Source organism: Gopherus evgoodei, chromosome 4, assembly GCF_007399415.2.
Source record: "Gopherus evgoodei ecotype Sinaloan lineage chromosome 4, rGopEvg1_v1.p, whole genome shotgun sequence".
NCBI classification, from domain to species: domain Eukaryota; kingdom Metazoa; phylum Chordata; order Testudines; family Testudinidae; genus Gopherus; species Gopherus evgoodei.
The window spans coordinates 133,316,528-133,344,262 of NC_044325.1; the positions used below are offsets into that span (position 1 = coordinate 133,316,528).

General features: G+C 45.2%; 1 protein-coding gene across 1 annotated transcript; it reads left to right on the forward strand.

Moving 5' to 3' along the window:
• UBE2T (ubiquitin conjugating enzyme E2 T) lies at positions 1 to 27,222 on the forward strand. The gene is made up of 7 exons (XM_030561166.1): positions 1 to 107; positions 5,992 to 6,104; positions 7,209 to 7,278; positions 8,258 to 8,363; positions 9,050 to 9,148; positions 9,305 to 9,388; positions 26,858 to 27,222. Exons 2-7 carry the CDS (start codon positions 5,996 to 5,998, stop codon positions 26,984 to 26,986), a joined length of 597 nt encoding a protein of 198 aa, XP_030417026.1. The 5' UTR covers positions 1 to 107; positions 5,992 to 5,995; the 3' UTR covers positions 26,987 to 27,222.
• The last annotated feature ends 513 nt before the right edge of the window (positions 27,223 to 27,735 follow it).

Consider the following 27,735-nt stretch of genomic DNA (forward strand, 5'->3'; position numbering starts at 1 on the left):
CGCCCCTGGGTGTGGGGAGGCGGGGCCGCCAGTCCAGTCCCGCGTTGCCCTTCGCGCCCGCTCTGTTCGGCTGGCTGCGGCGGTGTCCCGAGGCCGAGGCTGTGCGGGTGAGTGGGGGCGGGGCGCTCGGTCACACGCGCGGGGAGTCCCGGGCCGCGTCAGCATGGGGGGCGGGGTGGTCATGGCGGAGGGGGGCAGGTAGCTCCCGTGGGGCGTGACCAGTGCCCTGGAGCCGGGGTGGGGGGAAGGTGGCCCCCGTGGGAGGTGACCCTGATCCGCGGGGCAGTTAGTCCCAATGGGGAGTGACTCTGACCCTGGGAGTGTGTTGGTCATAGGGGGCAATTAGCCATCTTGGGGGGGTGACCCTGACTCTGCGGGAATGGGGGGCAGTTAGCCCTCCTGGGGGAGGCGACCCTGACTCTAGGGGAATAAGGGGCAGTTAGCCCTCCTGGGGGGAGTGCCCCTGACTCTGCGGGAATAGGGGGCAACTAGACCTCTGGGGGGGGTGACCCTGGCTCTGGGAGAATGAGGGGCAGTTAGCCCTCCTGGGGGGGGGTGACCTTGACTCTGCGGGAGCGGGGGGCAGTTAGACCCTATGGGGGGTGACCCTGACTCAGGGGGAGGGGCTGGATTGGGGGCAGGTGGCCTCCATGGGGGAGTGATCCTGACTGGGGTGATCACAGACAGGCAGGTGGCCCCCCTTGGGGGGTGTGACCTTGACTCTGGGGGTGGGTTGATCATGTAGGGATGGGGGTAAGTTAGTCCCCATGGGGAATGACCCTGATTCTTGGGGCAGGTTGGTTATAGTGGGGGAATGGGAACAGTTACTCCCTATGGGGAATGTTCTCGAACAGGGATTTTCCTACTTTCCTCCAGCCAGTCGTTTTCCAGCTGGATCTAGTTTTTTAAATTTTCTAGTTCGAAGAAAAATTCATTTTGTTGTTTGGAAATTTGAATTGAAGTTGAAACATTAACACACACTTTAAAAGCATATGTATGATAAAATACTTGTTCTTGAAAATGCATAATAGGTTTGAAATGTATGAACAAAGAGTAGCTGTCTCCCGCAGCTGTTTGTTGTGATAGTGCTGGCTCATTCATTTCAGACAGGTTGACTGACCTAATAATTTCAAATTATGATTTATAAACAGTAAATCATCATAAATTCAAATGCTGATGTTTATTGTTGTTTTATGATGTTTAAAATGTGAGGCCAAGAGTTAGCACCAAATTGCTTTGCTGACAAAAATGTATGAAACTTGCTTACAGTAACTGGGCAGCCACAGGTAAGCTTAACTCTTCCATTGAAACTTCATGAAAGTTTATGCATATATATACAGAAGGAATTCATATAATTTCTTGTTCTTGGGATGACTAGTGTGTTTAGTGACATTGCTCTAGAATGCTAGATTTGTGACTGAGAAACTTATAGAAATATGTTTCCTATCAGGCAAGGTTTTTTAAAATGCCTTATTTGCCAAGATCGTTATCTCACATTGTCGCTATCTAGAGAGGTCATTATCTTGGGGAGTTTCTGAACTAAACACTTTAATAATTTTTCATAAGTAAATCTAAATTAAATACATTAAAAAAATTGATATATATTTTGCTTTAGAAATCTAAAACTGTTCTGTGTTTGGTGTAATTTTTGCATTGTCTTTTGTTAAATTTGCATTATCCTAGCAAAACATTTAATTTATTAATTATGACAGTCTGTACTCTTATGTTCACCCTTTTTACAAGGCTAGGATAAATTTTGTACAAAATATGCCTTGTGAGGTATCATTGGAAAACTCATAATCTGTCAAACTTGATTGTCTTGGTAAAATGCGTAGCAACATTGTATGTGAAGTTACAGAATTCTACTTTATAAGGCATGTTCCAAGTCTGGGGAAACAGCTTCAAACTGGTTCCCCAGAGACAAAAGACTAGCCAACGCTTCATCCAGGTGTCAACAAAATCAAATGGACTATCACTTGGTTAATTGGCCATTCCTTGGAAGGAAGAAAGGTGTGAGTGAGAACTTCACATATTGACAGCAAAACAGCTGAAAGTTTCTGGCCTCCAGTCTCCTGTCAACTGAACCCTAGATGGAGATGATCTTCAAAGGGAAAAGAGAACTATAAGAAATGAGGACAGAAGCCCCAAAGCACTCCTTTCTCTTTGCTCACAGCATCAGAAACACCTGAAGGAACACTGAATTGGGAGGGAGCTTGGCAGAAAGGATTCTAGCCAGCGAGACTGCAAAAGCATGTGGTGAGAAAGACATTGTCTTTGAATTCACTTAGCCTGTTAAGTAAGTTATTAGTTGCATTTTGCCTTTTATTTTTTTGTAACCAATTTTGACTTTTATGCCTTATTACTTGTAATCACTTACAATCTTTCTTTCTGTGGTTAATAAACTTGTTTTATTGGTTTATCTAAGCCAATGTGTTTGGATTAAAATGTTTGAGAATCTCCACCTGAGATAACAGGGTTTGTGCATATCACTTTCTGTTTATGAAATGATGGATTTTATAAGAGCTTGCATTATCCAGTAGAGTGCTAGACAGTACAAGATGCATATTTCTGGGGGAAAGTCTGGGACTGGAGAGTTTGCTGGTTTTCTGCAGTGTAATTCATGAGTGACTGACTATAGCACTCATACTGTGTCACTGGCAGCAAGTTACATGCTGGAGGCTGTGCGTGAAGAGACCAGGAGTAGTTGTTCTCACAGGGAAGCAGTGTAAAAGACATGTCAGGTTCAAAAACTAAGGGGAAACAGCTGTTCAACAGTCCAGATTGTACCATGGGTAATGTCACATTCTTATATGTTTTATATGTTGCAGGTCAGGGTGAAAATGAAAAGACAAAAAAAAATTCAATTTTTCCACTCAAAGGCCTCAAAAACCAGCCAAGATGAAGAACACACCAAGAATCAGGAGTATATCAACATGTCATCTGAAGGTTTAAGTGGCGTATCTACGTCTGAACAGTCAGAAGCACAAATACAACTACCTACTGAAGAAACAGTGTTTCCACAACCTGAAGGCAGTTCCCGATGTTTGTCGGTAAAGCTTTTTCCATTTATTGAAGTTACAAAAGGTGGTGCACCTCTTGCAAAAAAGCTTACGAAGAAGGAAACCTTCCCACTGCTACAATTGGTAATACTGGAGGAGCCTAGTTTGCCAGACCTATCAGCAAAGCTAATGCTGATAAACTACATGAAAAGGCTGCAAAGCACCAAACCTCTGTACTGTATCAACATGCAGAAAGTCTTATAAGGCAGTTACTGCCAAAACCAAGTCTAGAAGTACTTAATGAGGCCATTAAGAATGCTGAATACACAATACAGTTTGTGGGAACAAACATGGCAGTCGCATCATACTTTCTATTTAAGCAAGAGATATCACACACTACAAACTGGAGGTCAATGTTAAGTGCATTGCCACTTGTTAACCCTGAAGTTAGATAGTTAAATCAGTTGAAAAAGTATATTAACTTGATTCTTACAAATCTACAACAGCGACTTCTGGATTCTACTGAACCTTTGTGTAGCTTTTACAGATGTCTGTCTTATAAAACACCGGCAATTGAGTGGAGTGAGGCACTGCCAGCAATGGGGCTGCCATGTGATCAGGACAGAATAGAGAATTTGAACGCACAGCAGAATGTCATGCCATGAATGAATGAAGGTTTGACTGCAGCTTCTTTTTTATCATCGTTAGTGGCTCAACCTGACCTTTGTGCTATATTTCCTGGGATGTAAGAAGTAGGAATTTATCTCTTGCTACTCCCAGTCACAACAGCTACAGTTAGCATTCTTTTTCATCATTGAACAGGATTCTGTGTTCTGAAAAAAGTCGCCTTCTGCTTGAACTAATGAGCATATCAGTTGAAGGACTGGGAGTACCGGACGCATGAGAAGCCACCAAAGATGAACACACTGCATTAGAGAAGTTCATTAACAGAGTTGGGCAAAATTACAAGAAACCAAGAAGGATGTAGCCGTAGTGCTTCACAGAAGGCTTGAATAGCCAGCTTCATTTGTGTGATGATTTTTAAAATGAGTTAAATCTAATAAAATGCTTGTGGAACATTTTTCAGTTTTTACTATGGTGCCATACAGCCCACCTTCGCCCTCATGGTCTCGCCCCATGGTCTCACCCCCCCTGTAAATTCAAAAACTGCCTCTAATTTCAATTCCTTGGGAGAAAACAATGTGGGGTAATCATGGGGAGATGGCGGACAGTTAGCCCTCATGGGGATGGGGGGGAAGTTGACCCTGACTCGAGGGGAGGGGCACACGAGGGAATGCTTGGTTCTTCCCCACAGCTGGGTGGTGGCAGAGGGATACATAGTTATCCTCGTGTGGGGTGAGTGACACCGTACCACCTCCCCCCTCCACACACACACGGGTAGATTGTCCCTGCTTTGAAGTAACCACTGACATGGAGTGCATGGAGGCTATAATTTCTGACAGGTGAGACGGCTCCCATATTAGGAAGTTCCTGATTACTATTCATCTACCTTGCTGCAGGCAAGGTTGGACCCCACTTTAATTCCCACTTGCCAAAATCTGTTCCCCATTGCCTGTAACTATTTTTTGGCAGAAGAGGGAAATTTTCTTGGTTCTCTTTCTTGTCCCAGCTGGTGGGTGAGGATGTTTTCGTGTTTGACTGGGAATATTCATGCAGATTGCTCAGGACGGTTTTAACCAAATACATTTGTACTGTATTGCAGCCACAACATGTTATAATGTGTTTTGGTCCCAACAGTCCTGATGGTCTTGTAACTGGTTACCCAGCATAGTTGATTATTTTGAACCTGCACTGTGTATGAGCTGGCTTATAAGATAGTTTGGTCAGTTTTTAGTTATAGAATCATAGAAATGAAGGTCTGGAAGGAACCTCAAGAAGTTATCTAGCCCAGTGGTTCTCAATCTTTTTGGGCTCAGGACTCATTTGTAAATGTTTATGGTCCATTGTAACCCAGTAAATAGTCCGAGGATGGAGGCCTTGGGGTGGTTTGGTTGGATCCTGCACGGCACTCATCCCACAGTGCTGGCTCCTGCAGCTCCTGTGCTGTGGGGCTGGCTGCAGGAGCCATTTGTGAGAGTGGAGTTGTGACCTGGCTCATGGGGTTACAGTGCCACTTACTCAAATTTGGCCTACCCAGACTCCCATTGTCATGATAGATGGATCAAATCTGAGTGGCGTTGGAACCCCAGAGGTTGCAGTGCGTGGAGCAGGGAGGCAAGCCCAGCCAGCCCTGTGGGATAGGAGCTGTCACGTGACCATCTGAAACACTCGACCCAATTTTGGGTACCGACCCGCGGGTTGAGAAACCCTGATCTAGCCCATCTTGCCCCCACCCCGCCCTGCTGAGGAAGAATTAATAAAAAAAAGACCAAAATTCCATGCTTTAGCCAAGATTTATACCTGGGGTAAAGCATGTTTTTGTTTTAACCTGGTTAGTACAGTTTAATAATAATACCTAGATTTTTATCTAGCACTTTTCATCACTAGATCTCAAAGTGCTCTACAAAAGAGGTCAGTGTCGTTACTGCTATTTTTGCAGAGGAGAAAATTGAGGCACAGGTGTGTGAAGTGATGTGCCTAAGGTCATGCAGCAGGCCAGTGGCAGAACTGGGAATAGAATTGAGGTCTTTCGAGTCCCAACCAATGCTCTATTCATTCTGGTGGACCAAATCATCTTACTACCTGGTTGGGCTACATGAGGGTGTATAAAATTTGGTTCTTGCTGCCATAGAGATGAGATGTTTTTAAAGAATTCCAAGGATTGTTGCTTTTCATGGCTCTGCATCACCCTTAACAGAGCAACTTCTAGTATTAAAGGCTAAGTGCTGGCTGTTGATGAGTATTTAATGGCTGCTTCAAATGACTGTCCTCCTTGCACAACTGTTGTTTGAGTTATTATTGTGAAAGCCAGTACCATATCTACAGTACAAAAGGCGCCAGCTATAAGGTGCTAATTCTTACAATATTTCAGCACAATGCAAAGAACTTCACGACTGAAGAGAGAGCTGCATCTGTTGACCACAGAGCCTCCCCCAGGCATTATGTTCTGGCAAAACAAAGACCGGATGGATGATCTACGAGCCCGTATGTATTACCATCGTGGTTTTTTTGTTTGTTTGTTTTTGTTTTTTAATTCCCCTTCTTTATGTTCCCTATTGATTGGATCCCTGGTCACGTGGCTAGGGAGCGTGGACCAGGGGGAGTAGTTAAGGAAACCACACTGGTATGCTCTCTGTAACATGAGTTACTGTTGCTGGAAGTAGCTGTACTCCCCTCTCATGGCTTTTCAACACTGCTGAAGGAGTCTGTTCATGTAGGGGGTTGGATGTACTTTGCTAACAAGGTTTTATAGGTGGCTTGGAGTCTCAGGTTTTAGGTTTCCTGCTACGAGGAAGGCCAGGCATCCACAGAGTTCTCCCTCCATAACTCAGCCTTTGGCCCTTTAGATTAATTCCATTTCAGGCACTGACTTCCAGAAGAAACAATACAGGGGAGTAGTATTGAAGATTATGGCCCTCTACTCCTAAATATTAGCTTTGCCATCTTAACTCAAGAGATTGCTTGGGTCTATAGGCCAATTCTCAGTCCTAGTTCTAGGGCTGAACATTATTTCAGAATCTTTTTCAACTATTGGCTGAAAAATCACCATAGTTATTGTATCATGCTCACAGTCTGGAACTTGAGAAATTTTCTCGCCTTCAGGAGTCATGGCCAATTTCAACTTCTGAAGTATGAGAAGGGAGGAAGTATCAAGACTTTGCCTGGGTGTAAGGATAGGAAGGTCAGACACACAGAAGGAATTAGTGAAATAACATACTCTTTCTTTACTATGCAGAGCATTCGCTCAGCTGAGCTCCAGCAATACAACTTTTGTCAGTGAAGAAGTTCCAACCTGTAACAGTCAAACTTTTTTTTGCTTCCAAAATTAGATAACTAATGATTGTTTAGGCCCTCCCTAGTTCTCACTTAAAACATAGGGGTTATGGACCTTACTGCACAGCAGGGTAGAACAAAATGTTTAGTGACGAGGTGGCAATGGTCACTTCTGTTGGCAGATCCGGACATTGCTACAGTTAGAAACGGTGTGATGGGAATGCACGACTGTAGCAGAAGCATGATGGGAGTGGGGGCGGGGGGAACACTTACCCATTTTGAATGTTATAGTTGTCTAATTTTTTTTTCTTTAAGAAATTTTGGGTGGTGCAAACACGCCATATGATAAAGGAGTTTTCAACTTGGAAGTAGTTGTTCCTGAAAGGTAATTAAATCAATGCATCTAGGAAAGTGAACAGAAGGGGGAATACACATAGTAAGAAGGAATATTTTTTTAACTTCTTGTCAAATATGTCAGTTTGTGTGAGATACGAAGAGGTGGTATCCTGTATATTAGGAGGATTGGAGCAATGGGCGTAAAGTGTAATAGTTTGGTTCTTTGCCTTCACCCTCCCTATTTGTGACATTATCAATCAGATTTTAGCTGAGAGAGATTTTATTAATGTTCTTATTTATTTGTAATATGAAGATTTCACTTTCAAGCTCCCAAGGTGTGTAACAATGCACACACAAAATCTAGAAATACTTTATCAGGATCCTTCAATTATTTTGATGCCTTTAAACAATTTTGAAAGGGGAAAAAAAAGGACCTGTGTGGTGCATACATTCATGGAGGATAGGTCCATCAATGGCTATTAGCCAGGATGGGCAGGAATGGTGTACCTAGCCACTGTTTGCCAGAAGCTGGGAATGAGCGACAGAGGATGAATCACTTGATAATTACCTGTTCTGTTCGTTCCCTCTGGGGCACCTGGCACTGGCCACTGTCGGAAGACAGGATACTGGGCTAGATGGACCTTTGGTCTGACCCAGTACTGCATCTTTTTCTGTTTACAGCTAAAGTGAGTTGATGTAACTAAAGGAGATGTCAGGGGAAATGAGAAAAGCAAGTAATCTGAGGCAATGAGAAGTTAGCTTCCAAGCAAAAGGGAATTTAGTGCTGTGCAAAAGACAGAAACCAAACTGAAAACAGTTAAGGCCATTGTGTTAGAGGGCATGGCCAGAGATGGGGTGTTTCCTCCAAAAACTTGCTGAGGAAAAGATGGTTGTAATTTGCAGGAGGCTGGGGAGAGGACACTAAAATGTTGTTGGTAATGTGTCAAATAGAACGCTAATGGAACTGAACATTCAATTTAGATTATATTTTAAATGAAAACTGTTTCTTTAACACCTCTTCTTAAAAGATATCCATTTGAACCACCGAAGATTCGCTTTCTGACACCCATCTACCATCCCAACATTGACTCTGCTGGAAGGATTTGCCTGGATGTTCTCAGATTACCACCCAAAGTAAGGCAGTGCTACTCTAGTGGGGATCAGCAAGGTTACAGATGATGCTAAACTCCCCTATTGTCCTGGCTGTAAAAAGCTTCACTGATATTTAATATTGGCTCTTGTTTACATGGATACTCATTATACAGGTGACTATATAATGCATACCACTGGTTATTCACTAAGATGTATTTTTCTTTGCTTTTTTTAATGCTTTAAGGGCTGGGATTTTCGAAGGGACCTAAGAGTCAGGTGCCCCTCTGAAAATCACAGCTTGGATCCTGATGACACTGCGGATCAGTGTCAATTAAGTTGGAGTGAGATCTCTGCATCACTAGAATTGCTCTCTTGAAATGGCCCGAACAGAAGCTGCAGGACTAATTGGTATGAGCACTGTGCCTCTGTCTGTCTGCTGTAGAGGAAGTTGCCGCTGTAGCTGTGGTGAACCAAAGGATGAGAGCCAAGTCGGTCCTGGAATGTTTTTCTCCTTTGTAGGAGAGGTCAAAACCTTACTGGTTTGAAATCCACTAACCTGGCATCAGATGTCTTCCTTACTGTATAAACTGCCCACCTGGTGGTAACCACCTTATGTACTCCATTGAGGTCTGGAAACTCCAGAGGAAAATTAGTTTTCTGTATGTCAGCTAATAATCAGACCTCTTCTCCCTGTTAAGCTCTGTTTTTATTGTTCTGTTTCTGTGAAGGGTGCATGGAGGCCGTCCCTGAATATCTCCACATTGCTGACCTCCATACAGCTTCTGATGAGCGAGCCTAACCCCGATGACCCCCTCATGGCAGACATAGTACGTACTCTTTTATTCCCTAGGTGCAAATGCTGGCGCATGCAAATTAGGGCAGAGACTATGTGGTACTTGTGCTCATTCTTCTATATAGGGAATAAGAGTGTTCACAGGTGCTTAAGTGTCTATCCTTCTTATCTCTTGCTTTATTATTTCTAGTCCTCGGAGTATAAATACAACAAGGAAGTGTTCATCAGAAATGCCAAACAATGGACTGAGAAGTATGCAAGCCAGCAAAAGGGGGTAAGAAATGTATCATGCTTTGACTCTGCTAAAAAGGAATTGGGTGTAGGTTAATCTTCACATGTATTATCTTGCTAGTCCTCAGGAAGTAATATGAGTGACGCAGATATAGGCATCACTTTCAATACTCTTCTTTTTTCTTGCCTCTAACCCACTGATCCCAGTGTATTTTTGGATGTCTATTTAAGGTTCCAATTTCAGTATTTTTTTTATTGGGAGTGGATTGCCTGTCTTCATGGAATTGAGTCCCTGGGTTGCCAGGCCTGTGATTGTACCATAATGTAAACTCTCTGAATTTAACTTCGCTTTTTAAGAAATTGGTCTACTAAACCCAGGGTTGTGAGTTCAGTCCTTGAGGGGACCATTTAGGGATCTGGGACACCAAAACAAAAAAAACCCAAAAAACCTCAGGGACAGTACTTGGTCCTGCTAGTGAAGGCAGGGGACTGGACTTGATGACATTTCAAGGTCCCTTCGAGTTCTGTGAGATAGGTATATCTCCAAATTTTTGTTAATTCTGTTTAGGTAAACTTTACTTTGTTTCCCTACCCATGTTGTCATAGCTAGAGATTCTTCTTCGAGTGCTTGCTCATATCGATTCCAATTAGGTGTGCACGCGCCGCGTGCATGCTCGTCGGAAGATTTTTACCCTAGCAACACTCGGTGGGTTGGCTGGGTTGCCTCCTGGAGTGGCACAGCTATATGTACCCCTGCGGACCCAATGGCCCTTCAGTTCCTTCTTACCACCCGGGACGGTCGTTGGAACTGTGGAACGCGCCTTTGCTGATCTCCGCATCCCTAGCTTCTCGTAGTTCTTTGCTCTTTACTGTGTTTATAGTTCGAGTTCTTATGGTTATAGTTAGTGTTAGTACTTCTATTCATAGTTAGTGTATATAGTTGAAGGAAGGATCGGGGTTTAGCCCCTTTCCTCCACCCCGGTGTGGGCCCATGCCCAAGGCACTGGGATTCAAATCGTGCTTGGCGTGCCAGAAGCCGATGCGAATAGGGGATTCCCATGACTCCTGCCTCAAGTGCCTAGGGGAATCCCATCTTGCTGACAAGTGCCGCATTTGCAAGTCATTTAAACCAAGGACAAAAGAGGAGCGGGACTTTCGATTGAAGCAGCTCCTCATGGAGTCGGCACTTAGTCCTGCAACACCGGTACCGAGGGCCCAACAGACTGCCTCGGTAAGGAGTGCCCCTTCGGCACCGGATCACTCCAGTACCGAGAAGGAGTCCCGGCACCGAACTCTACTGGCACCGACTCCTTGGCACCGCTCCCTTTCCCCGACTGGGAAACGACATAGTGCTCCGAATCCAGCCTGGCAGAAGGAGCACTTGTCTAAGACGGTTCGTCGGGCACCATCATCCGCTGCGGCACTGTCGACGCTGGCACCGCAGATTGCAGCTCCACCTAGCGCGGCACCATCGATTCCGGTCCCACAAGGGCTGTTGAGTCCAGTGCCAGACAGCTCCCCGGCTCCTGCTGTGGTTGAGCTTGCTCTCCCTTCTACGCCGGAGACCTTCGCTACGGCAAGGGAGCTCATTATTATGACGGAGCCGATACGTCCTCAACCTCCGGCATTGCCGGTGCTGGTCGTTCAATCAATCGGCAAGCTGGCCCTGGTAAGGCCTCCTTCCGTCGGTCCACCAGAGAGACGTCATTCCAGGTCACGGTCTCGCAGACGCTCTCAACCACGTCGTTCCCGCTCCCGGCGCCGCTCGCAGTCCCGGCACCGCTCTCCATCGCGGTACCGGTTGCACTCACAGTGATATTCAACATCTCGTTCACCGGACAGATACTCCTGGTACCGATCCGGCTCTCGGTACGATCTCGGTACCGTGTGTCCCGCAGTCACTCCAGACGAAGGGACTTGAGATCCCGGTCGACCTCCCTGCACCGGTACTGTAGAAGGTCCTGGTCTCGCTCACGGTACCGCCATACCTCCTGGTACCGCTCCCCGGTACCGCCCCGGGATCAAGCGTCAAGAACAATGGTGCCCTCCCAGGATTTCTCGGCACCACTGTGGCCTTCGAGACACACATCGGTATCGTCTCAGGCTGGTAGTGCATCCTACCATCAGGAGCGTGACTCTGATGTCCTCAGCCAATATCCGGAGAGACAAAGCCATGAACAAAAGCTTCATCACTGGTCCTTCTGGACACCATGGGCATACCACCAGGCCCAAGGTGCCACATCAGTGGCTCAATGGTCGGCTCTGTCAGAACACCAGGTACCAGAGGCGACAGTGAGCCGCCCTCTGCCTACGGGCACGGATCAGGCTCCAATTCCATCTGCAGTCACTGAGGTTCCACCTGATGCAGATGACGCCCCTCAAGTACACAACCCACCTCAGGACCTGTTGGTCCCAGGCCTCTCCTCCTCCTCCTCACCTGATGAGGTGGTAGCAGGAACATCCTCCTCAGGTCCTCCACCAATTGATCTCAAGGCCCATCAAGACTTCTTGAGATGAGTGGCTCAGAATATGAACTTGCAAATGGAGGAAATGACTGAAATAGAGGACCCAGTCGTGGACATCTTATCAGCTGATGCACCTAGTAGAGTGGCTGTCCTGTTCATCCGCACTATACAAGCTAATGCAGACACCATTTGGTAATCTCCAGCTTCAATTCCACTTACAGCTAGGGGAGTAGAGAGGAAATATATGGTCCCCTCAAAGGGATATGAATATCTCTACACTCACCCACCTCCCTTCTCTCTGGTTGTCCAATCAGTGAATGAACGGGAGCGTCATAGACAGCAAGCATCAGCTCCTAAGGGGAAGAAGGCTAGACGCATGGACCTCCTAGGCCGCAAAATATACTCGGCTGGGAGCCTCCAACTTAGGGCGGCAAACCAACAAGCCCTCCTAAGTCGGTATAACTTTAATACATGGATGTCCGTGGGGAAGTTTACGGAGCTTCTTCCCCAGGAGTCCCGTCCAGAGTTTACGGCCCTACTTGAAGAGGGTAAAAAGGTGGCAAGAACCTCTCTCCAGGCCTCTCTGGATGCAGCGGACTCGGCTGCCAGAACTCTGGCATCCGGAGTGACAATGAAGCGTATCTCCTGGCTCCAGGCTTCAGGCCTTCCCCCTGAATTGCAGCAGACTGTTCAGGATTTACCCTTCGAGGGCCAGGGCTTTTTCTCAGACAAAACCGACCACAGGTTGCAAAGTCTGAAGGACAATCGTGTCATAATGCGCTCGCTGGGTATGCATGCGCCAGTGACCCAACGAAGGTCCTTCCGGCCCCAGCCACACCGCCCTTACAACCAGACTAGGCCACGTCAGGATGCTACCAGAAGGCGTGGCAGGGGGAATCGGCAGAGGCAGTCTGGCCGTCAAGGAACCCAAAGTCAAGTGCCTCCTAAACCACCAATGGGGCCCAAGCAAAACTTTTGATGGGATGCCCAAGGACAGCCCACCAGTTACCCTACCGGATCCTTCTCCTTCCTTTTTCAACCGCCTCTCCCATTTCCTCCCTGCCTAGTCCCAGCTAACCTCAGATCGTTGGGTCATCTGCATGGTGGAAGCGGGATACCACCTCCAGTTTGTTTCAACCCACCCTCCCAATCCGTCCTTCTTCAGGGACCCCTCTCACGAGCAATTCCTCTTTCAGGAGGTCCAGGCACTCCTAAAACTGGGAGCCATAGAGGAGGTGCCAAAAGACATGGGGGCAAGGGGTTCTATTCCTGCTACTTCTTAATCCCCAAGGCAAAGGTAGGTCAACGACCGATCCTAGACCTGCGAGAACTCAACAAATTCATGATAAAGCTGAAGTTGTGCATGGTATCCCTGGGGCCATCATCCCATCCCTGGATCCGGGAGACTGGTATGCCGCCCTCGATATGAAGGACGCGTATTTCCATGTCGCCATTTATCCACCACACAGACGGTACTTCTGTTTTGTGGTCAACCACCAACACTTTCAGTTCACGGTACTTCCCTTTGGCCTTTCTACAGCTCCAAGAGTCTTCACCAAATGCATGGCTGTAGTAGCCGCCTTCCTCCGGCGTTGTCGAGTACACGTCTACCCGTATCTCGACGATTGGCTCATTCGAGAGACTTCCCAATCACAAGTATCGCAGCACCTGTGCATCGTCAGAGACCTCTTCGGGAGCCTAGGCCTCGTGATCAACACAGAAAAGTCTACTCTGACACCCACACAGAGAATAGACTTCATGGGAGCTGTTCTGGACTCCAATCTGGCCAGAGCCTGCCTCCACCAGTCGCGTTTTCAAACAATGACTTCAATAATTCGAAGTCTTCAATCCTTTCCGACAACATTAGTGTGCACCTGCCTCAGCCTAGTAGGTCACATGGCCTCCTGCACCTTCGTGACCAAGTATGCGAGGCTATGTCTCCGTCCCTTCAAAACCTGGCTTGCTTCAATATACCATCCGCACAGAGACAGTCTGGATTCGGTGCTCACTATCCCCAGGAAGGTTCTCGATTCCCTCACTTGGTGGTTAGACCCCTCTCTGGTCTGCGCAGGGATGCCATTCCACCCACCGCAACCCTCGGTGGCCCTTACCACAGACACGTCATCTCTATGTTGGGGTGCCCGCCTCGGGAGTCTTCATACTCAAGGCTTTTGGTTGCCCCAAGAGCTGGCCTTGCACATCAACGTGAGGGAGCTGAGAGCAGTCCGTCTAGCATGTCAGGTGTTTCGGGACCATCTACAAGGCCGTTGTGTATCAGTGTTCACGGACAACACAACGGCCATGTTTTACATAAACAAGCAGGGTGAGGCACGCTCCTCCCTCCTTTGTCAAGAAACCATCCGCCTCTGGGACTTTTGCATAGCCCACTCTATCGATTTGGTAGCGTCTTTTCTCCCAGGAGTCCAGAACAGTCTGGCAGATCACCTCAGCAGGTCCTTCCTGTCTCACGAGTGGTCGATTCATCCGGACGTTATCCATTCTGTTTTCCGGAGGTGGGGCTTTCCCCACATAGACCTCTTTGCCTCCTGAGAGAACAGGAAATGCCAGGTGTTCTGCTCCTTCCAAGGACGCTCCCCGGGCTCCCTCTCAGATGCATTCCCGATCCCGTGGAAGAGGCACCTACTTTATGCCTTCCCACCGTTTCCGCTCGTCCACAGAGTCCTACTCAAGCTCCGCAGGGACAGAGACCACCTGATCCTCATTGCTTCAGCATGGCCGAGGCAGCATTGGTACACCCTGTTGTTCAACCTCTCAGTGGCAGACCCGATCCCCCTGCCACTCTGACCGGACCTCATAACACAGGACTTCGGCAGGCTTCACCATCTGGCCCTGCAATCCCTTCATCTCACAGCATAGCTGCTGTGTGGTTGAGCCAGTCTGAGTTGCGCTGCGGTAAAACAGGTGCTCTTGGGCATAGGAAGCCTTCCACTAGGATGACATATCTCGCCAAGTGGAAGCGTTTCTCCTACTGATGCGCTCAGAGTAACTTAGTCCCCAAACAGGTATCTGTCCCCACTGTCCTGGATTATCTGTGGTCCCTGAAAGAGCAGGGCCTGGCAGGGTCTCTTCTATAAAGATGCATCTGGCAGCTATTTCTGCCTTCCATCCGGGGGAAAGTGGCCATTCAATCTTTTCTCACCCCATAGTTTTCAGGTTCCTTAAGGGATTGGAACGGTTGTACCCTCAAGTCAGACACCCGACCCGTACCTGGGATCTAAACCTGGTGCTAGCCAAGCTTATGGGTGCCCCTTTTAAACCTCTGGCCACCTGCTCGCTGCTGTACCTCTCCTGGAAGACAGCCTTCCTCGTCGCTATCACCTCGGCAAGACGAGTATCGGAGCTTTGGGCTTTGACAGCGGATCCCCCGTATACGGTATTCCACAAGGACAAGGTACAGCTGCGACTGCACCCCTCTTTCCTCCCTAAGGTGGTGTCTGCTTTTCACGTCAATCAAGAGATCTTTCTCCCAGTCTTTTTCCCAAAGCCGCACTCATCACATCGGGAACAACAACTACATACCTTGGATGTCCGCAGGGCTCTCACCTTTTATATCGAGAGATCCAGACCCCTCCGACGTTCGCCTCAGCTCTTTATAGCGGTGGCAGACCGGATGAAAGGCATGCCGGTCTCTTCCCAACTAATTTCATCTTGGGTGACATCCTGCATCCGAACATGCTATGAATTGGCTCACATTCCGGCTAGCCATCTCACCACCCATTCTACTTGGGCGCAAGCCTCATCTGCCACTTTCCTGGCCCATGTCCCCATCCAGGAAATATGTCATGCTGCTACCTGGTCATCGATTCACACCTTTTGCCTCACATTACGCATTGGTTCAACAGTTCAGAGACGATGCCGCCTTTGGCTCAGCAGTTCTGCATTCTGCAACGCCTCACTCCGACCCCACCGCCTGTTGTACCAATTATATTAGACCAGTAAAAACCAGCAGGATCTTATTAAAGGGGACAAAGCAAAGATGCCACATTTATTATGATAACAATTTATGACTAATAACTAATATCTTAATTCTTATACACACACATTATACCTAATACCTATATATACACACACACACATTCACATTATACCTAATACCTATACGCACACACACATACACATTCACACACACACACCCACATTCATCAGGTGTTCTGCAGCTGCTGCATAGTTACCAGTCCTGAAGATAGCTTAAGTTCATGGCTTGATTTTGCAGCTTGGATTCGTAGCTTGTGGCAGCTAACTGGCCAGGAAAGCTGGGCACAAGGCTGAGCTGGATCTCTGTCGGGCAGGCACCGATGTTCTTCCATGTTGGCAGCAGAATATTACCCAGAGTTTCTCATCTCACCCTTCTTTTTTATAGGCTTTTAGTTGGATTCAAAGTCTATAGGTCTTGCTGTGTCACGCTGCCTCTGGGTTTAAATTGATCACCCATCAATTGCAGGCGTGACTTTCAGCCTTGGACCTGGCTTTGATCTTCCTTCTGTTGTTCTGTTGTCCTTTTCTTTTTAGGGTGGATGCTTCTTACTTTGTTTAGGGCTGTTGTCTAGGTCTTCAGCCGTTGGTATTTGAACTTTATCTCATCAGGACAGGCTGGGGCTGGAGGTTGATTCCATCATTCATACATACCTCATTCACACATCTAAACTAAACTAATAAGATTACAGCAGGGTTTGCAAAAATGAAGGTTGGAGGAAGCTTTTACAAAATGGAGTGAGTGTTTTAAAATGGGGTTTGAATTACAATATGGAACAGAAGTTACAGTGTAGGCAAGTGTAGTGAATGGTTAACAGAAGTTACATAAATAAAGTGAACAATTAAAAACAATTTCATTTATCAGTTCTACATTGTCCCCCTTTTGACCCTTCAATCCAGGGGCATTGAATGGGTCACACTTTATGTAATTGTTTTAAGGCAGAACCAACATAACAGTTAGGATTACTAATAGGTTGACATTGTAGGGCAAGGTGATCTGTTGCAAACACACCAAATAATTATAACTAGGTGAATATAACTAAACCTATTACAATTGACTAAACACCAGATATAACCTACACATAAATGAAAACAATTATAGTTATAATAATTGGGAATACAATAAAACCATTACAATCATTGGATACATTGACAAATAAAATGAGGACCAAGTTTGATAGCCATCAAATAATAAAAGTTACTGAAGTTAGGACCTCCTTAAGCACACACAACAAATAAGATTTTGTAGGAGGACCATAGTTGTTATGCAAGGTTAAGCTGATTTGGACTATTTTTAACAGTTGTTTTCAAGAGGTTTTTGGGGACCTGAAAGATGGGGCCTTACAATTATGGGCCAAGGTCTTACAGGTTATGGGGGCCCAAGAACTATCCTTTAGGGTTTGGGGGAGTAGAATCAGAGTGCATAGAGGAAAGTGTGGAATTAACAATATAAGCAAATGTAACTAACAATACAAATGTATTAATAACAAAAATTAACAGCAAAATGACTATTAGATAACCTAACAAAAAATAAACCTGATGCACTGGGGACCAAATTTTTTTTGGACACAAGTGGTGATTGCTAAGTTGGATGGACTTGGGGGAAGTAGAGAGAGGAAAAGACATTTGTGCTGTCTAGTGTAGTATTTCTTTTTTTTTTTCTGGACCCAATGCTAGCACAGGACACCACTAGAGACAGACACAGAACATGCAACACAGAACACTGAACACAGACTTTGTCGCGACACTATAACCATGGTATTTTATAACTCTTCAGCTAGTACCAGCTCTCCTGATGTTCTGGTTCAGAGCCTGAAAAACAGAAGCTTAGAAACAAATTAGCACAGTGCTCCCACGTGGCAGACCCTGCTCAGTCTTTGCCACAGTGTGTTTGGTACTTGGGGCTGCACAAATGCTAACTAAGTGGTGCATTTCTTTGTGACTTTAGATTTTTTTATTTCATTTTAAAATTTCCAGCCATTTTGCCATGGCCTGGAGGTCTGAGGCAGAAGCAGGCACTGTTGTTACTGTTGCAATGGCATTTTGGCCCTGGGAGGAGGAATCTACCCAAATATCCCCCTTCCCACTCTCCAGAGGGGTCCCAAAAGTCTGCCCCTTCTGGGGTCTCAAATGTTCCTTTTTTTTTCTTTTTTCTTTTAGTTGGAATAGTTTCTCTTTTAGAGATTTTTTTTTCTTTTTACAGGCTGTTAGGTGGAGGTAGCTGTCATTACAAGCCTCCCACAGCAGCCAGATTCCTGCAGTGTTTCTTTTTGTTGCATATGGGGGTTTACATATGAGGATATATTGGGCCAAGCTATCCTCTAGATCCAAAATGGTGCAGATATCTGCAAGGGCTTGTTCAGTCTAAGGACTGTGCCCATATCTCTGCAGGATTTGTTGAAAAGGCGTTATCTCTTTTATAAAAGATGAGGTAGAAGCTACTTTTGACTTCATTTCTTCCTCTAGGACTGTTTTCCCTTGCCTTTTCTTAAACATTTTTAATTTTGTTCAGCAAGCAGCACTGCTGGCCCCTGGGACCCTCTTGCTGCCCCTGATTTTTCTTTCTTTCTTTCTGCTACCTCTTCGGAGGCCAGCAGGTTTTGTTAACAAAATATATGTATTTTTTTTCCGCTACCTCTTTGGAGGCCAGCAGATTTTGTTAACAATTTTATGTTTTCTGCTACCTACGCGGAGGCCAGCAGGTTTTGTTAACAATTTTATGTTTTCTGCTACCTACGCGGAGGCCAGCAGGTTTTGGTTAACCAAGAATAGAACCGTGCTCTGTAGAGCCGGTTGTGTGCACACAGATTGGTTTACAGTAAGTGAGGCAAAAATACCAATAATCCCCCTTTCGCTATTCTCCACCAAAATGTTGTACCAATTATATTAGACCAGTAAAAACCAGCAGGATCTTATTAAAGGGGACAAGGCAAAGATGCCACATTTATTATTATAACAATTTATGACTAATAACTAATATCTTAATTCTTATACACACACATTATACCTAATACCTATACATACACACACACACATTCACATTATACCTAATACCTATACACACACACATATACACATTCACACACACACACCCACATTCATCAGGTGTTCTGCAGCTGTTGCATAGTTACCAGTCCTGAAGATAGCTTAAGTTCATGGCTTGATTTTGCAGCTTGGATTCGTAGCTTGTGGCAGCTAACTGGCCAGGAAAGCTGGGCACAAGGCTGAGCTGGATCTCTGTTGGGCAGGCACCGATGTTCTTCCATGTTGGCAGCAGAATATTACCCAGAGTTTCTCATCTCACCCTTCTTTTTTATAGGCTTTTAGTTGGATTCAAAGTCTATAGGTCTTGCTGTGTCACGCTGCCTCTGGGTTTAAATTGATCACCCATCAATTGCAGGCGTGACTTTCAGCCTTGGACCTGGCTTTGATCTTCCTTCTGTTGTTCTGTTGTCCTTTTCTTTTTAGGGTGGATGCTTCTTACTTTGTTTAGGGCTGTTGTCTAGGTCTTCAGCCGTTGGTATTTGAACTTTATCTCATCAGGACAGGCTGGGGCTGGAGGTTGATTCCATCATTCATACATACCTCATTCACACATCTAAACTAAACTAATAAGATTACAGCAGGGTTTGCAAAAATGAAGGTTGGAGGAAGCTTTTACAAAATGGAGTGAGTGTTTTAAAATGGGGTTTGAATTACAATATGGAACAGAAGTTACAGTGTAGGCAAGTGTAGTGAATGGTTAACAGAAGTTACATAAATAAAGTGAACAATTAAAAACAATTTCATTTATCAGTTCTACACGCCTAAGTAAGGCTTGGGAATCAACTAATTGGAATCGATATGAGCAAGCACTCGAAGAAGAAAAGACGGTTACTCGCCTTTGTAACTGTTTTTCTTCGAAATGTGTTGCTCTTATCCATTCCAAACCTGCCTTCCTTCCCCTTGTCGGAGTAGCCGGCAAGAAGGAACTGAAGGGCCATTAGGTCGGCAGGGGTATATATCCGGCGCTATAGCGGCACCACTCCAGGGGGCGACCCAGCCGACCCACCGAGTGTTGCTAGGGTATAAATCATCCGACGAGCATGTACGCGGCACGCACACACCTAATTGGAATGGATATGAGCAACACATCTCGAAGAAGATGGTTACTCACCTTTGTAACTGTTGTTTTCCTGTGTGTGTGGCCTCGTATACACTTGAAGTTTTGTCCGTATAACTATACTGATATAGTTATACAGGCAAAACCTTCGTAGTGTAGACACAGCTTATACCAGCATAAGGACTTTTTTGCTGATATAACTGCAGCTAGGTGTACACTGTAGACTTCTACTCAGATAACTGTCAGTTGGGATGTGAAGAAGTGTGTGATCCCTGACAGACAGAGCTGTGCTGGCAGAAGCCCCTAATATAGATGCAGGTATCCAGCAAAGCTGCTCTTCTACCAGTATAGTTTGTGTCATTTGTGATGGGGTTGGAGAGGTGGTTTTACCATATATTTAGACCATATTCTGTCAGCGTAGCTGTGTCCACACTAAATGTGCTTTCCTGGTATGGTATATTGATATTCCTGTACCAACAAAGTACTCCTAGTGCAGACATAGCTTCTGTCTACACTAGGGCTCTTTGCTGGTTCTAAAAACGTTTATTTAAAAAAATCACACCCATAACTGACATTATTATACTGGCAACATTTCTAGAGTATACCTGACCTGTGTCTCAGGTGAGTCCTTCCACTTCCTGTGTCTGCTCTGCATGGACTTATGAAAAGTGCCCTGGGATATTTTTAAGAGTTGGGGTCCGTCAAAATGTCCCTTTCTGTTGTACTTTGTGCTGGCTTTCTGTTCGTGTAATATAAATGTACAGTTATATTTGGGAAATGTATGGTCATATGCAGATTATAGAAGGGGATTATGTCCTCTTAACATGGGGATTGCTCATGACATCTGTCACAGGGTGGCTGGCCCCTGTAACTGAGTAGGTCCAGCTCCCCTATGCCAGAACAAGTGCTCCCAGCTAGGCCAGGTAAGGGGGCAGGGTTGCACCTGCCGCTATAGAGTGAGTTCCACTGAAGGGCTGGCTAGGAGAAGGCCCTGGCTGATGAAGAGTGAGACAGGAAATTGCAGGAGGCAGGACTGCCAAAGAATCCCTCTCGAGGGGAGGTATTGAAAGCCTGAGATTCAAGGGGTGAGCTGAGAAAATGTTTTTGTTGGTTTGTTTAAGTTTGGGAATAAAACTGCATGAAAGAGACCTTGGGTGTGGCAGAGTGTTTTGGCAAGCTGGGGAGGAGCCCTGCCTTGTGACAACTTCTCTCTACTAGTGTTTGTAAGAGGTTAAATGAATCTAATAAAGTTGATTCCATACTTTATTTATGTGGTCATGCCTAGAAACCCCAGTCAAGGCTTGGGATCCCTTTGTGCTAGGCATTACACACACTCACAACACTGAACTTTAGTGCAAGGATTTGTAAGTTTTACACGTGTACTTAACTCTGTGTTCACAGGCATGGAAGGTGCTGGTCACGCCTCTCTGTGGTTTTACCATGTGGGTAAAACATATAGGGTCTGCTATTCAACCCTTTTCCTTATGTGTAGCTCCTGAAGATGGAGCTAGGCATTTTAGATCTCCTTCAACAAATTTATTCTAGTCATAATGGACTGTGCCTCTAGCTGCCCCAGTGCTGTGGTGCTGCTCAATGGGTACAAAGGAGTGGGCTGTCAACCCACTGAAGACTGGCAGGTGGGTTTCCTTAGTATCGTGTTTGTTTGGGAGAGATCTCTTATGCTGAAGCATATTAGTGGAAGGATGAGATGATATAACTAGCCATCCCTTCTGCACCCTCACCTGATGGAATGCCATGGTCAGGAGTCTTCCCTGAACTCCTTAGGCAACATTAAAAACATTTTCAGATAAAGTATGTACCTGAAGTCCTATGTTTTGGGTGGCTAATAGACTCAGCAGGGGTTCCCTGGGATTTTACTCTTTGAGCAAGCTCCTGTATGTGTAGAAAGTTGAGGCCCTAGTAGACCTAGTGTGAAAGGAGTGAGGGCAACAGGTCTGTCCTAGTGGTGGTGGAGGAGAAATTGCCTCTTGCACAACCCGGAGACAAATGGTTGTAGACACAGAATGCTAGGGCAAGTTTAGAGATGCAGTCTCTTGAGGCAGAACAACATGCAGCCAGGCACTGCCCATTTCCACATGCTGAGCAAAGAGACTGTTTTAGTATTCTCCCCTGGACACAGAGGGAGGGAGTGGAGCTCGTGGTAGAAGGGATGCTCTAATTTCTCACCGTATCAGCTACGGAGAGATAGAAGAGGGCTACTTAGGATCTGATTTTCCATTGTCTTGTACCATGTGCTGTCATGTAGACCAGTGTAAAGTGCTCAGTTGGCAGCGTTATGCACTTTGCACTGCTGTGAATGACTGCATGAGGTGCTCGGCCATGGAGAATCAGGTCCTAGATGTGTGGAGGAGAGGGAAAAGCAGGGACCTTGTTATTACTCCCCACAACTAGTTGCTGGGATGGATCATGACTCAGAACTCTTCATAGTGCTTGATTAGAGAAGTGCAGCAGCTGTGGAATAGCTTCTGTTTATTGACCCTTCACATGAAATGGCTTTAACAAAGGAGTCAAAGGCGGCCTTCAGCCTCAGTTGGTTAGTGTTTCCCTTTTTCTACTCAAATATCCAGCAAGCTGTAGAGGAAACAACTAGAATTGTTTTGCAATTGTAACACTAGGGGGCACCTGCACTCTTGACAATTGTCTGACTTCTGGAAAATAGCTGGGCAGTCTCATTCCCCAGACTAATGAAAATAGGCTGCTTGTTGTCCAATTTACCTTCCTACTGGAGAATGTACTTGTCTTGTTCCTCCAGTAGGTGGTGTATTTGGTTTTGTATTATCTTGGCTTCTCATGGCAAATGGGAACTGATGTCTGACAAAGTCCTTGCCTCCCAGGCTCTGCACAGCTCTGTCCCTGCCCCTTGGCTCACAACTTCAACCAACCCTTGTTCCACTGAGGCCCTGTGCTCAGCTCATCCTGCCTTTTCGTCACACTCCCTTTTTTGTCTCCCCCCCCCAGCACCTCTGTGGGCATCCTGTGCACCCCAAACAAGCTCTCTGATCCTGCGTGCCATGGAACTATTGTGCTATCTCAACACCCCATTTCTTAGATCTCCCCTAACCTGACCACTCTCCTCCCTTAAATTAGTAACGTAAATCACATTTTAAAACTATGGAGAACTAACCCCATATAAACAATCAGCCTTGTGACATGATTTTGTGTAAGCTTTGTCCTCCTCTATTGCATCCTTGAGCATTGTCTGTCCCAAAGTCCTGTCTAATTTAGACTGTAAGCTCTTTATGGAGGGATTGTTTCTTTCATTTGAAAGGTCTGTCTCCTATGTATACAGGTCTTGCTTTTGTGACTGGCAGCTCCACTGCAATGTAACTGTCACGGAAGGCTGTGATGGTGCAGGGTGAGGAGATTCCTTGGGTAACAGTCTCTCAGCCCCATAGGCTGATGGGGACTGAGACCTTGACTGTGCCCAGTTTTCATTGGGGTGCCAGTATTGTGAGCAGAATAGTAGGATAATGCACACCTGGCACCTGTGTTGCTGCAATATTCTGAACTAATGGCAGGTTTGTTTAAGATTGTTGATTTCATAGCTAGGTGCAGAGAATTACAGTAATCAAGCCTGGAGGTCCATGAATGTGTGGATCAATGTGGCCAAGTCTGTACCTGCCAGGAGGATGCAAAGTTGTCATAGCAGTGGAGCCCTGCAAATCTGCAGATATCCATCCCTTTTATATCTGCAGATCGTGTTTGCAGCTTGCGGATCGGAGGTGGATACGGATACAAATTTTGTATCTTACTGACTGTAAGTTGAAAAGGGCATTCCCCTATGACCATAACTACTGGAATATCCAATCCAAGTGGACACGAGGCCTGTGGGTTGTTTCAAGGATTTGAGAGGGAGGCTGTATAATGCAGGGTGATATTGCAAAGGTGCTTCCTTTCTCTACCAGCTTCACCTCAATCTTTCCAGTCAGCTGTTCTCATCTAGTTGCTTATTTTAGTTTGTACTCCTTAGGTGCCTTGTAACTCCTCTGTATCCTGTTATGTACTTGGGGGTTAAAAAAAGACAATACGAGTGTTTAAGGTTGCAAAGTCAAGCACTTGAGAGTTAGGAAGTGTCGAAGTTAAGATTGCTTGTACAAACTGAATTTGCCCCCTTCTTTCGTAATACTCAGTCTTTTAATTAAATGATCACACACTTATTATTTATTTGTATTACTTTAGTGGCTAGGAGCCCTAGTCGTGGACCAGAATCACATTGTGCTAGGTAAAGACAAAGCACAAACTTTTTGCCAGAACCCCCCTGCTTCATTCAGTGCAACAGATGGACAGTATTCACTGACATGGTTATTCAGTGTTTTTATTCTCATCATTGAGCTACCCTGTGCCTCACTTGTGCGTATCATCCAAATCCTACTCTGGAGACAGTATTATTAATTCCCTTGTGGGCTTTTCTAGGGTGCTTTTCATTATAGTATCTGAGTTTTCAGAAACATTAATGAAATTATCTTCACAACAGCCCTGTTGAGGTAGGGAGGTATTAATTTCATCTTATAGTGGGGGAACTGAAGCACAGATATTGAGGCCAAAATAGCCCAAGTGTCCACAAATGTTGGGTGCTCAGTTTGAGATGGGCAGGGCCTGATTTTTCAGGTCACTTAGCATTTTTATGGCACTACTTATGTTCAAACAGTTCCCTTTGATTTAAATTAGCAGTTCTAAGTTCTCAGCACTTCTACAAATCAGGCTCCAGAATCTCAAGTTGGGCACCTAGAAAATGAACGCAGTGGCCACCTGTGAAAATTTTGGTTTTACGTGACTCACCCCGCGTCACATAGGAGCTCTGTGGCATAATCCAGTTCTTCAGGGTGGCATTCAACTGTTCTAACCATGAGACCATTCTTTCTCTTTCTATAATTCACTGCCTTATTCACGACACAGTTAACTTCTGCAACAAATGAGGCTGGGCTCCTACCTGTTAAGAGGGCTAATGCCAATGTAAGATTCAGGCCTGTATTTTTGCCTAAGATGGCATTTTGGGTTTTGCTTGCCTGTTTGAGTCTTGATACACTTACATTCTTATTAATATGTGAGAACAAAGGACAAATGCACTGTGTATGTTGCTTCTGCCTAGCCAGATGGGTTTATTAGCATACTGGGAACAGATAAGAGCAGTTTGTGTTACTAGAGCGCACACTTTAAGACTGTCTCAACTCCTATCTCAAGGCAAGGTCAAGCAACCATTGGGGAGAGGCAAATGGGGATTGGAGGGAATGTATAAAGCACTAAAAGACCAAAGAAATGCATGTCCATGACCATAGCACAACCTCACTCCTTACCCCTGCCTTGGGGTACAAAAGAGGTGGGACGAAGACCCCAGGCCCACGACCCCCCCAGAATGGAACATGACCATAAGTTGTAAGGGGTGGGACTATAGGCATGCATCTCAGTTATAATTATGCCTGCTGAGGAGAGCTGGGACAGGACACTGGGAAACAAGGCTCCGTGACGTCAGAGTTGTGGGACACATGCTTGCTGGAAACTAATCCCAATAAATATCGCATTGCCTGCACTTTGGATTTCTGGACTTCTGCTTTCTGTCTGTGTGACAAGAACCAGGGGAGAGGGTGAAGGGAAAACACTCTTAACACTAGAGACAATGACTTCTTTCACTAGGCAACCCTGATTTGTTCCCTGAATGCTCTCATCTTGTGTACTGAATGAGATGGGAGTCCTCAGGAAAAATAGTTTGTGATCATGTAATTAAAGGGGAGGAGAGGAACTTAGGGCAGGCCTACACTAGAAAGTTAGGGCAACCCAGCTTTGTCACTCAGGGATGTGAAAAATTCGCACCTCTGGGAGACATAGTTAAGCTGGTGTAATCCCCAGTGTAGACAGTGCGAGGTTGACAAAATAATTCTTCCATCAACCTAGCTACTGACTCTAGAGAGGTGAATTTACAACAGTGACAGAAGAACCCCTTCCATCACTGTAGTGAGTGTCTATGCTAAAGCTATGCCACTGTAGCATTTCTAGTGTAGACATTACCTGAGGCTCTACTTGTTATGGCTGTGCGGGAAAAACCACCTTGAAAATGTGACCCAAGTGTCACCATCTGCCTGAGTGAGAAACAAATAGTTCTGAAGTGTGAGCTGCCCCATTTGTCTCATGGGTGATGATTTGGATGCCCATGATAATACTTTAAATAAAAACATAGTTAACTAGAGTTGGTTGACATTTTCACAGGAATGTGTTTTTTTGGCACACTTTTTGATTAATTTGTTTTTTAATGAAAATTTAAAAACTAACTTTTTAATTGAAATTTTTCATTTTGGTTTTCGGAAAACCAATTTTTTTTTACATTTTTGATATTTTTCTATCTTTTGCTTGCAATTAAACATAGTAGAATGAATTTTTAGGGTTATTCCCCTCCACCCCTCCCACACACACTTTTTCCCTTTTTCCTTTCACTCTAACTCTTCGGGCTTCCTGAATTTTGGGAAAGTTCCAGAGTGGCAGAAGGAAACATAGGAGTGGAAGGGACTTCCTGGCTCATCAGGTCCAGTCCCTGCTATCACAGGCAACCCCATCAAATAACCTGGGTCATAAATTTATCAAACTCTGTCATAACACTAGTTAGGTTGTTCACCCCCACTGCTCCTATTGGGAGGCTGTTCCAGAACTCACTTTTCTGATGGCTAGAAATCTTCTAATTTCCAGCCTAAATTGGTCAATTTATACACTTTTTTAGTGTTGGATTTGTATACAGTAGTCTGAAGTGCTTTGGGATATTTCCCCCCACACACTGTGTTATAAATGTGTAAGTCTGGCAATAATTTTCAAAGAGGAAGTGCTAATGTGTCTCTATGAAGTGAACGCTCCTTCTAGGGCAGACTTGATCTTTCAAACTGACTGTGAATGTTACAAATATAAAGGTAACCTTCTTTATTTGAATCATTTGTGTCTTATGTACCAGGCTTCCAAAACTCCAGATGAGGAAGTGACCCAAAGCGAGGCTAGCACTCCCAAAGAATCTGCCATCTCCCAGAAAAGAAAAGCAAATGATATCAGCAGGAAGGGGAAAAAACCCTGCCTCGATTCATAGAGGTTTTCTGTGTAAATACACATTCATAAAAATGTTTAACACTGGCAGGTTTCACTTGTCTCTCTGTGCTTGAGCTAATACTTGCGATGGCAGGGGTTTGTTTTCAAATTTAAGCTTTTATTTTGTTTCAGTAGCATTACATGTTTTGTATTCTTGTTCCTCTTGCGTTGTTTATCTCCAGGTATTGTGAAGGAAGGCAGAATTGGGAATAATAAATCAGTCTTACATGTTTTAGAGTTCTCTTGTGATGGTGGTCATTGTGTGAATGAGAAATTGCTTAACATTGCCCATGGACGGTATGTGGCCAGTCTGCCTTTTTTGTTTTTGTGGTTGATGACAGGCTAGAAATTGGACCATATAATTAAAGGATGTTCTTGAATTTGTAAGTAATATTTTGCTGTTTCCCGCCACAATTGAAACATCAGCACACCTGCCTGTAGCAGACACTTCAGTTTCCCTTGTTAGAGTAATAATAGTAAATGATACATGAGTGTGGACATATTGTACACTTTTTGTATCTCACCCTTTCCCCAGCCATCTTTCCACCTGTGCAATCAGTAACCAGCTCATAAATCAGACGAACACTACTTCCACAAGCTGAGCAGATGACTTAATGTTTTATAGCCCAAAATGGAGCGGAGTCTACGGGGAGACTTAAACTGATGTAATTTATACCTTCCAGTCCCTTAAGGCATATTTGCATCCACTCATCAACTTGTAACTTACACCTCAAGTCTGCATGTGGCCAT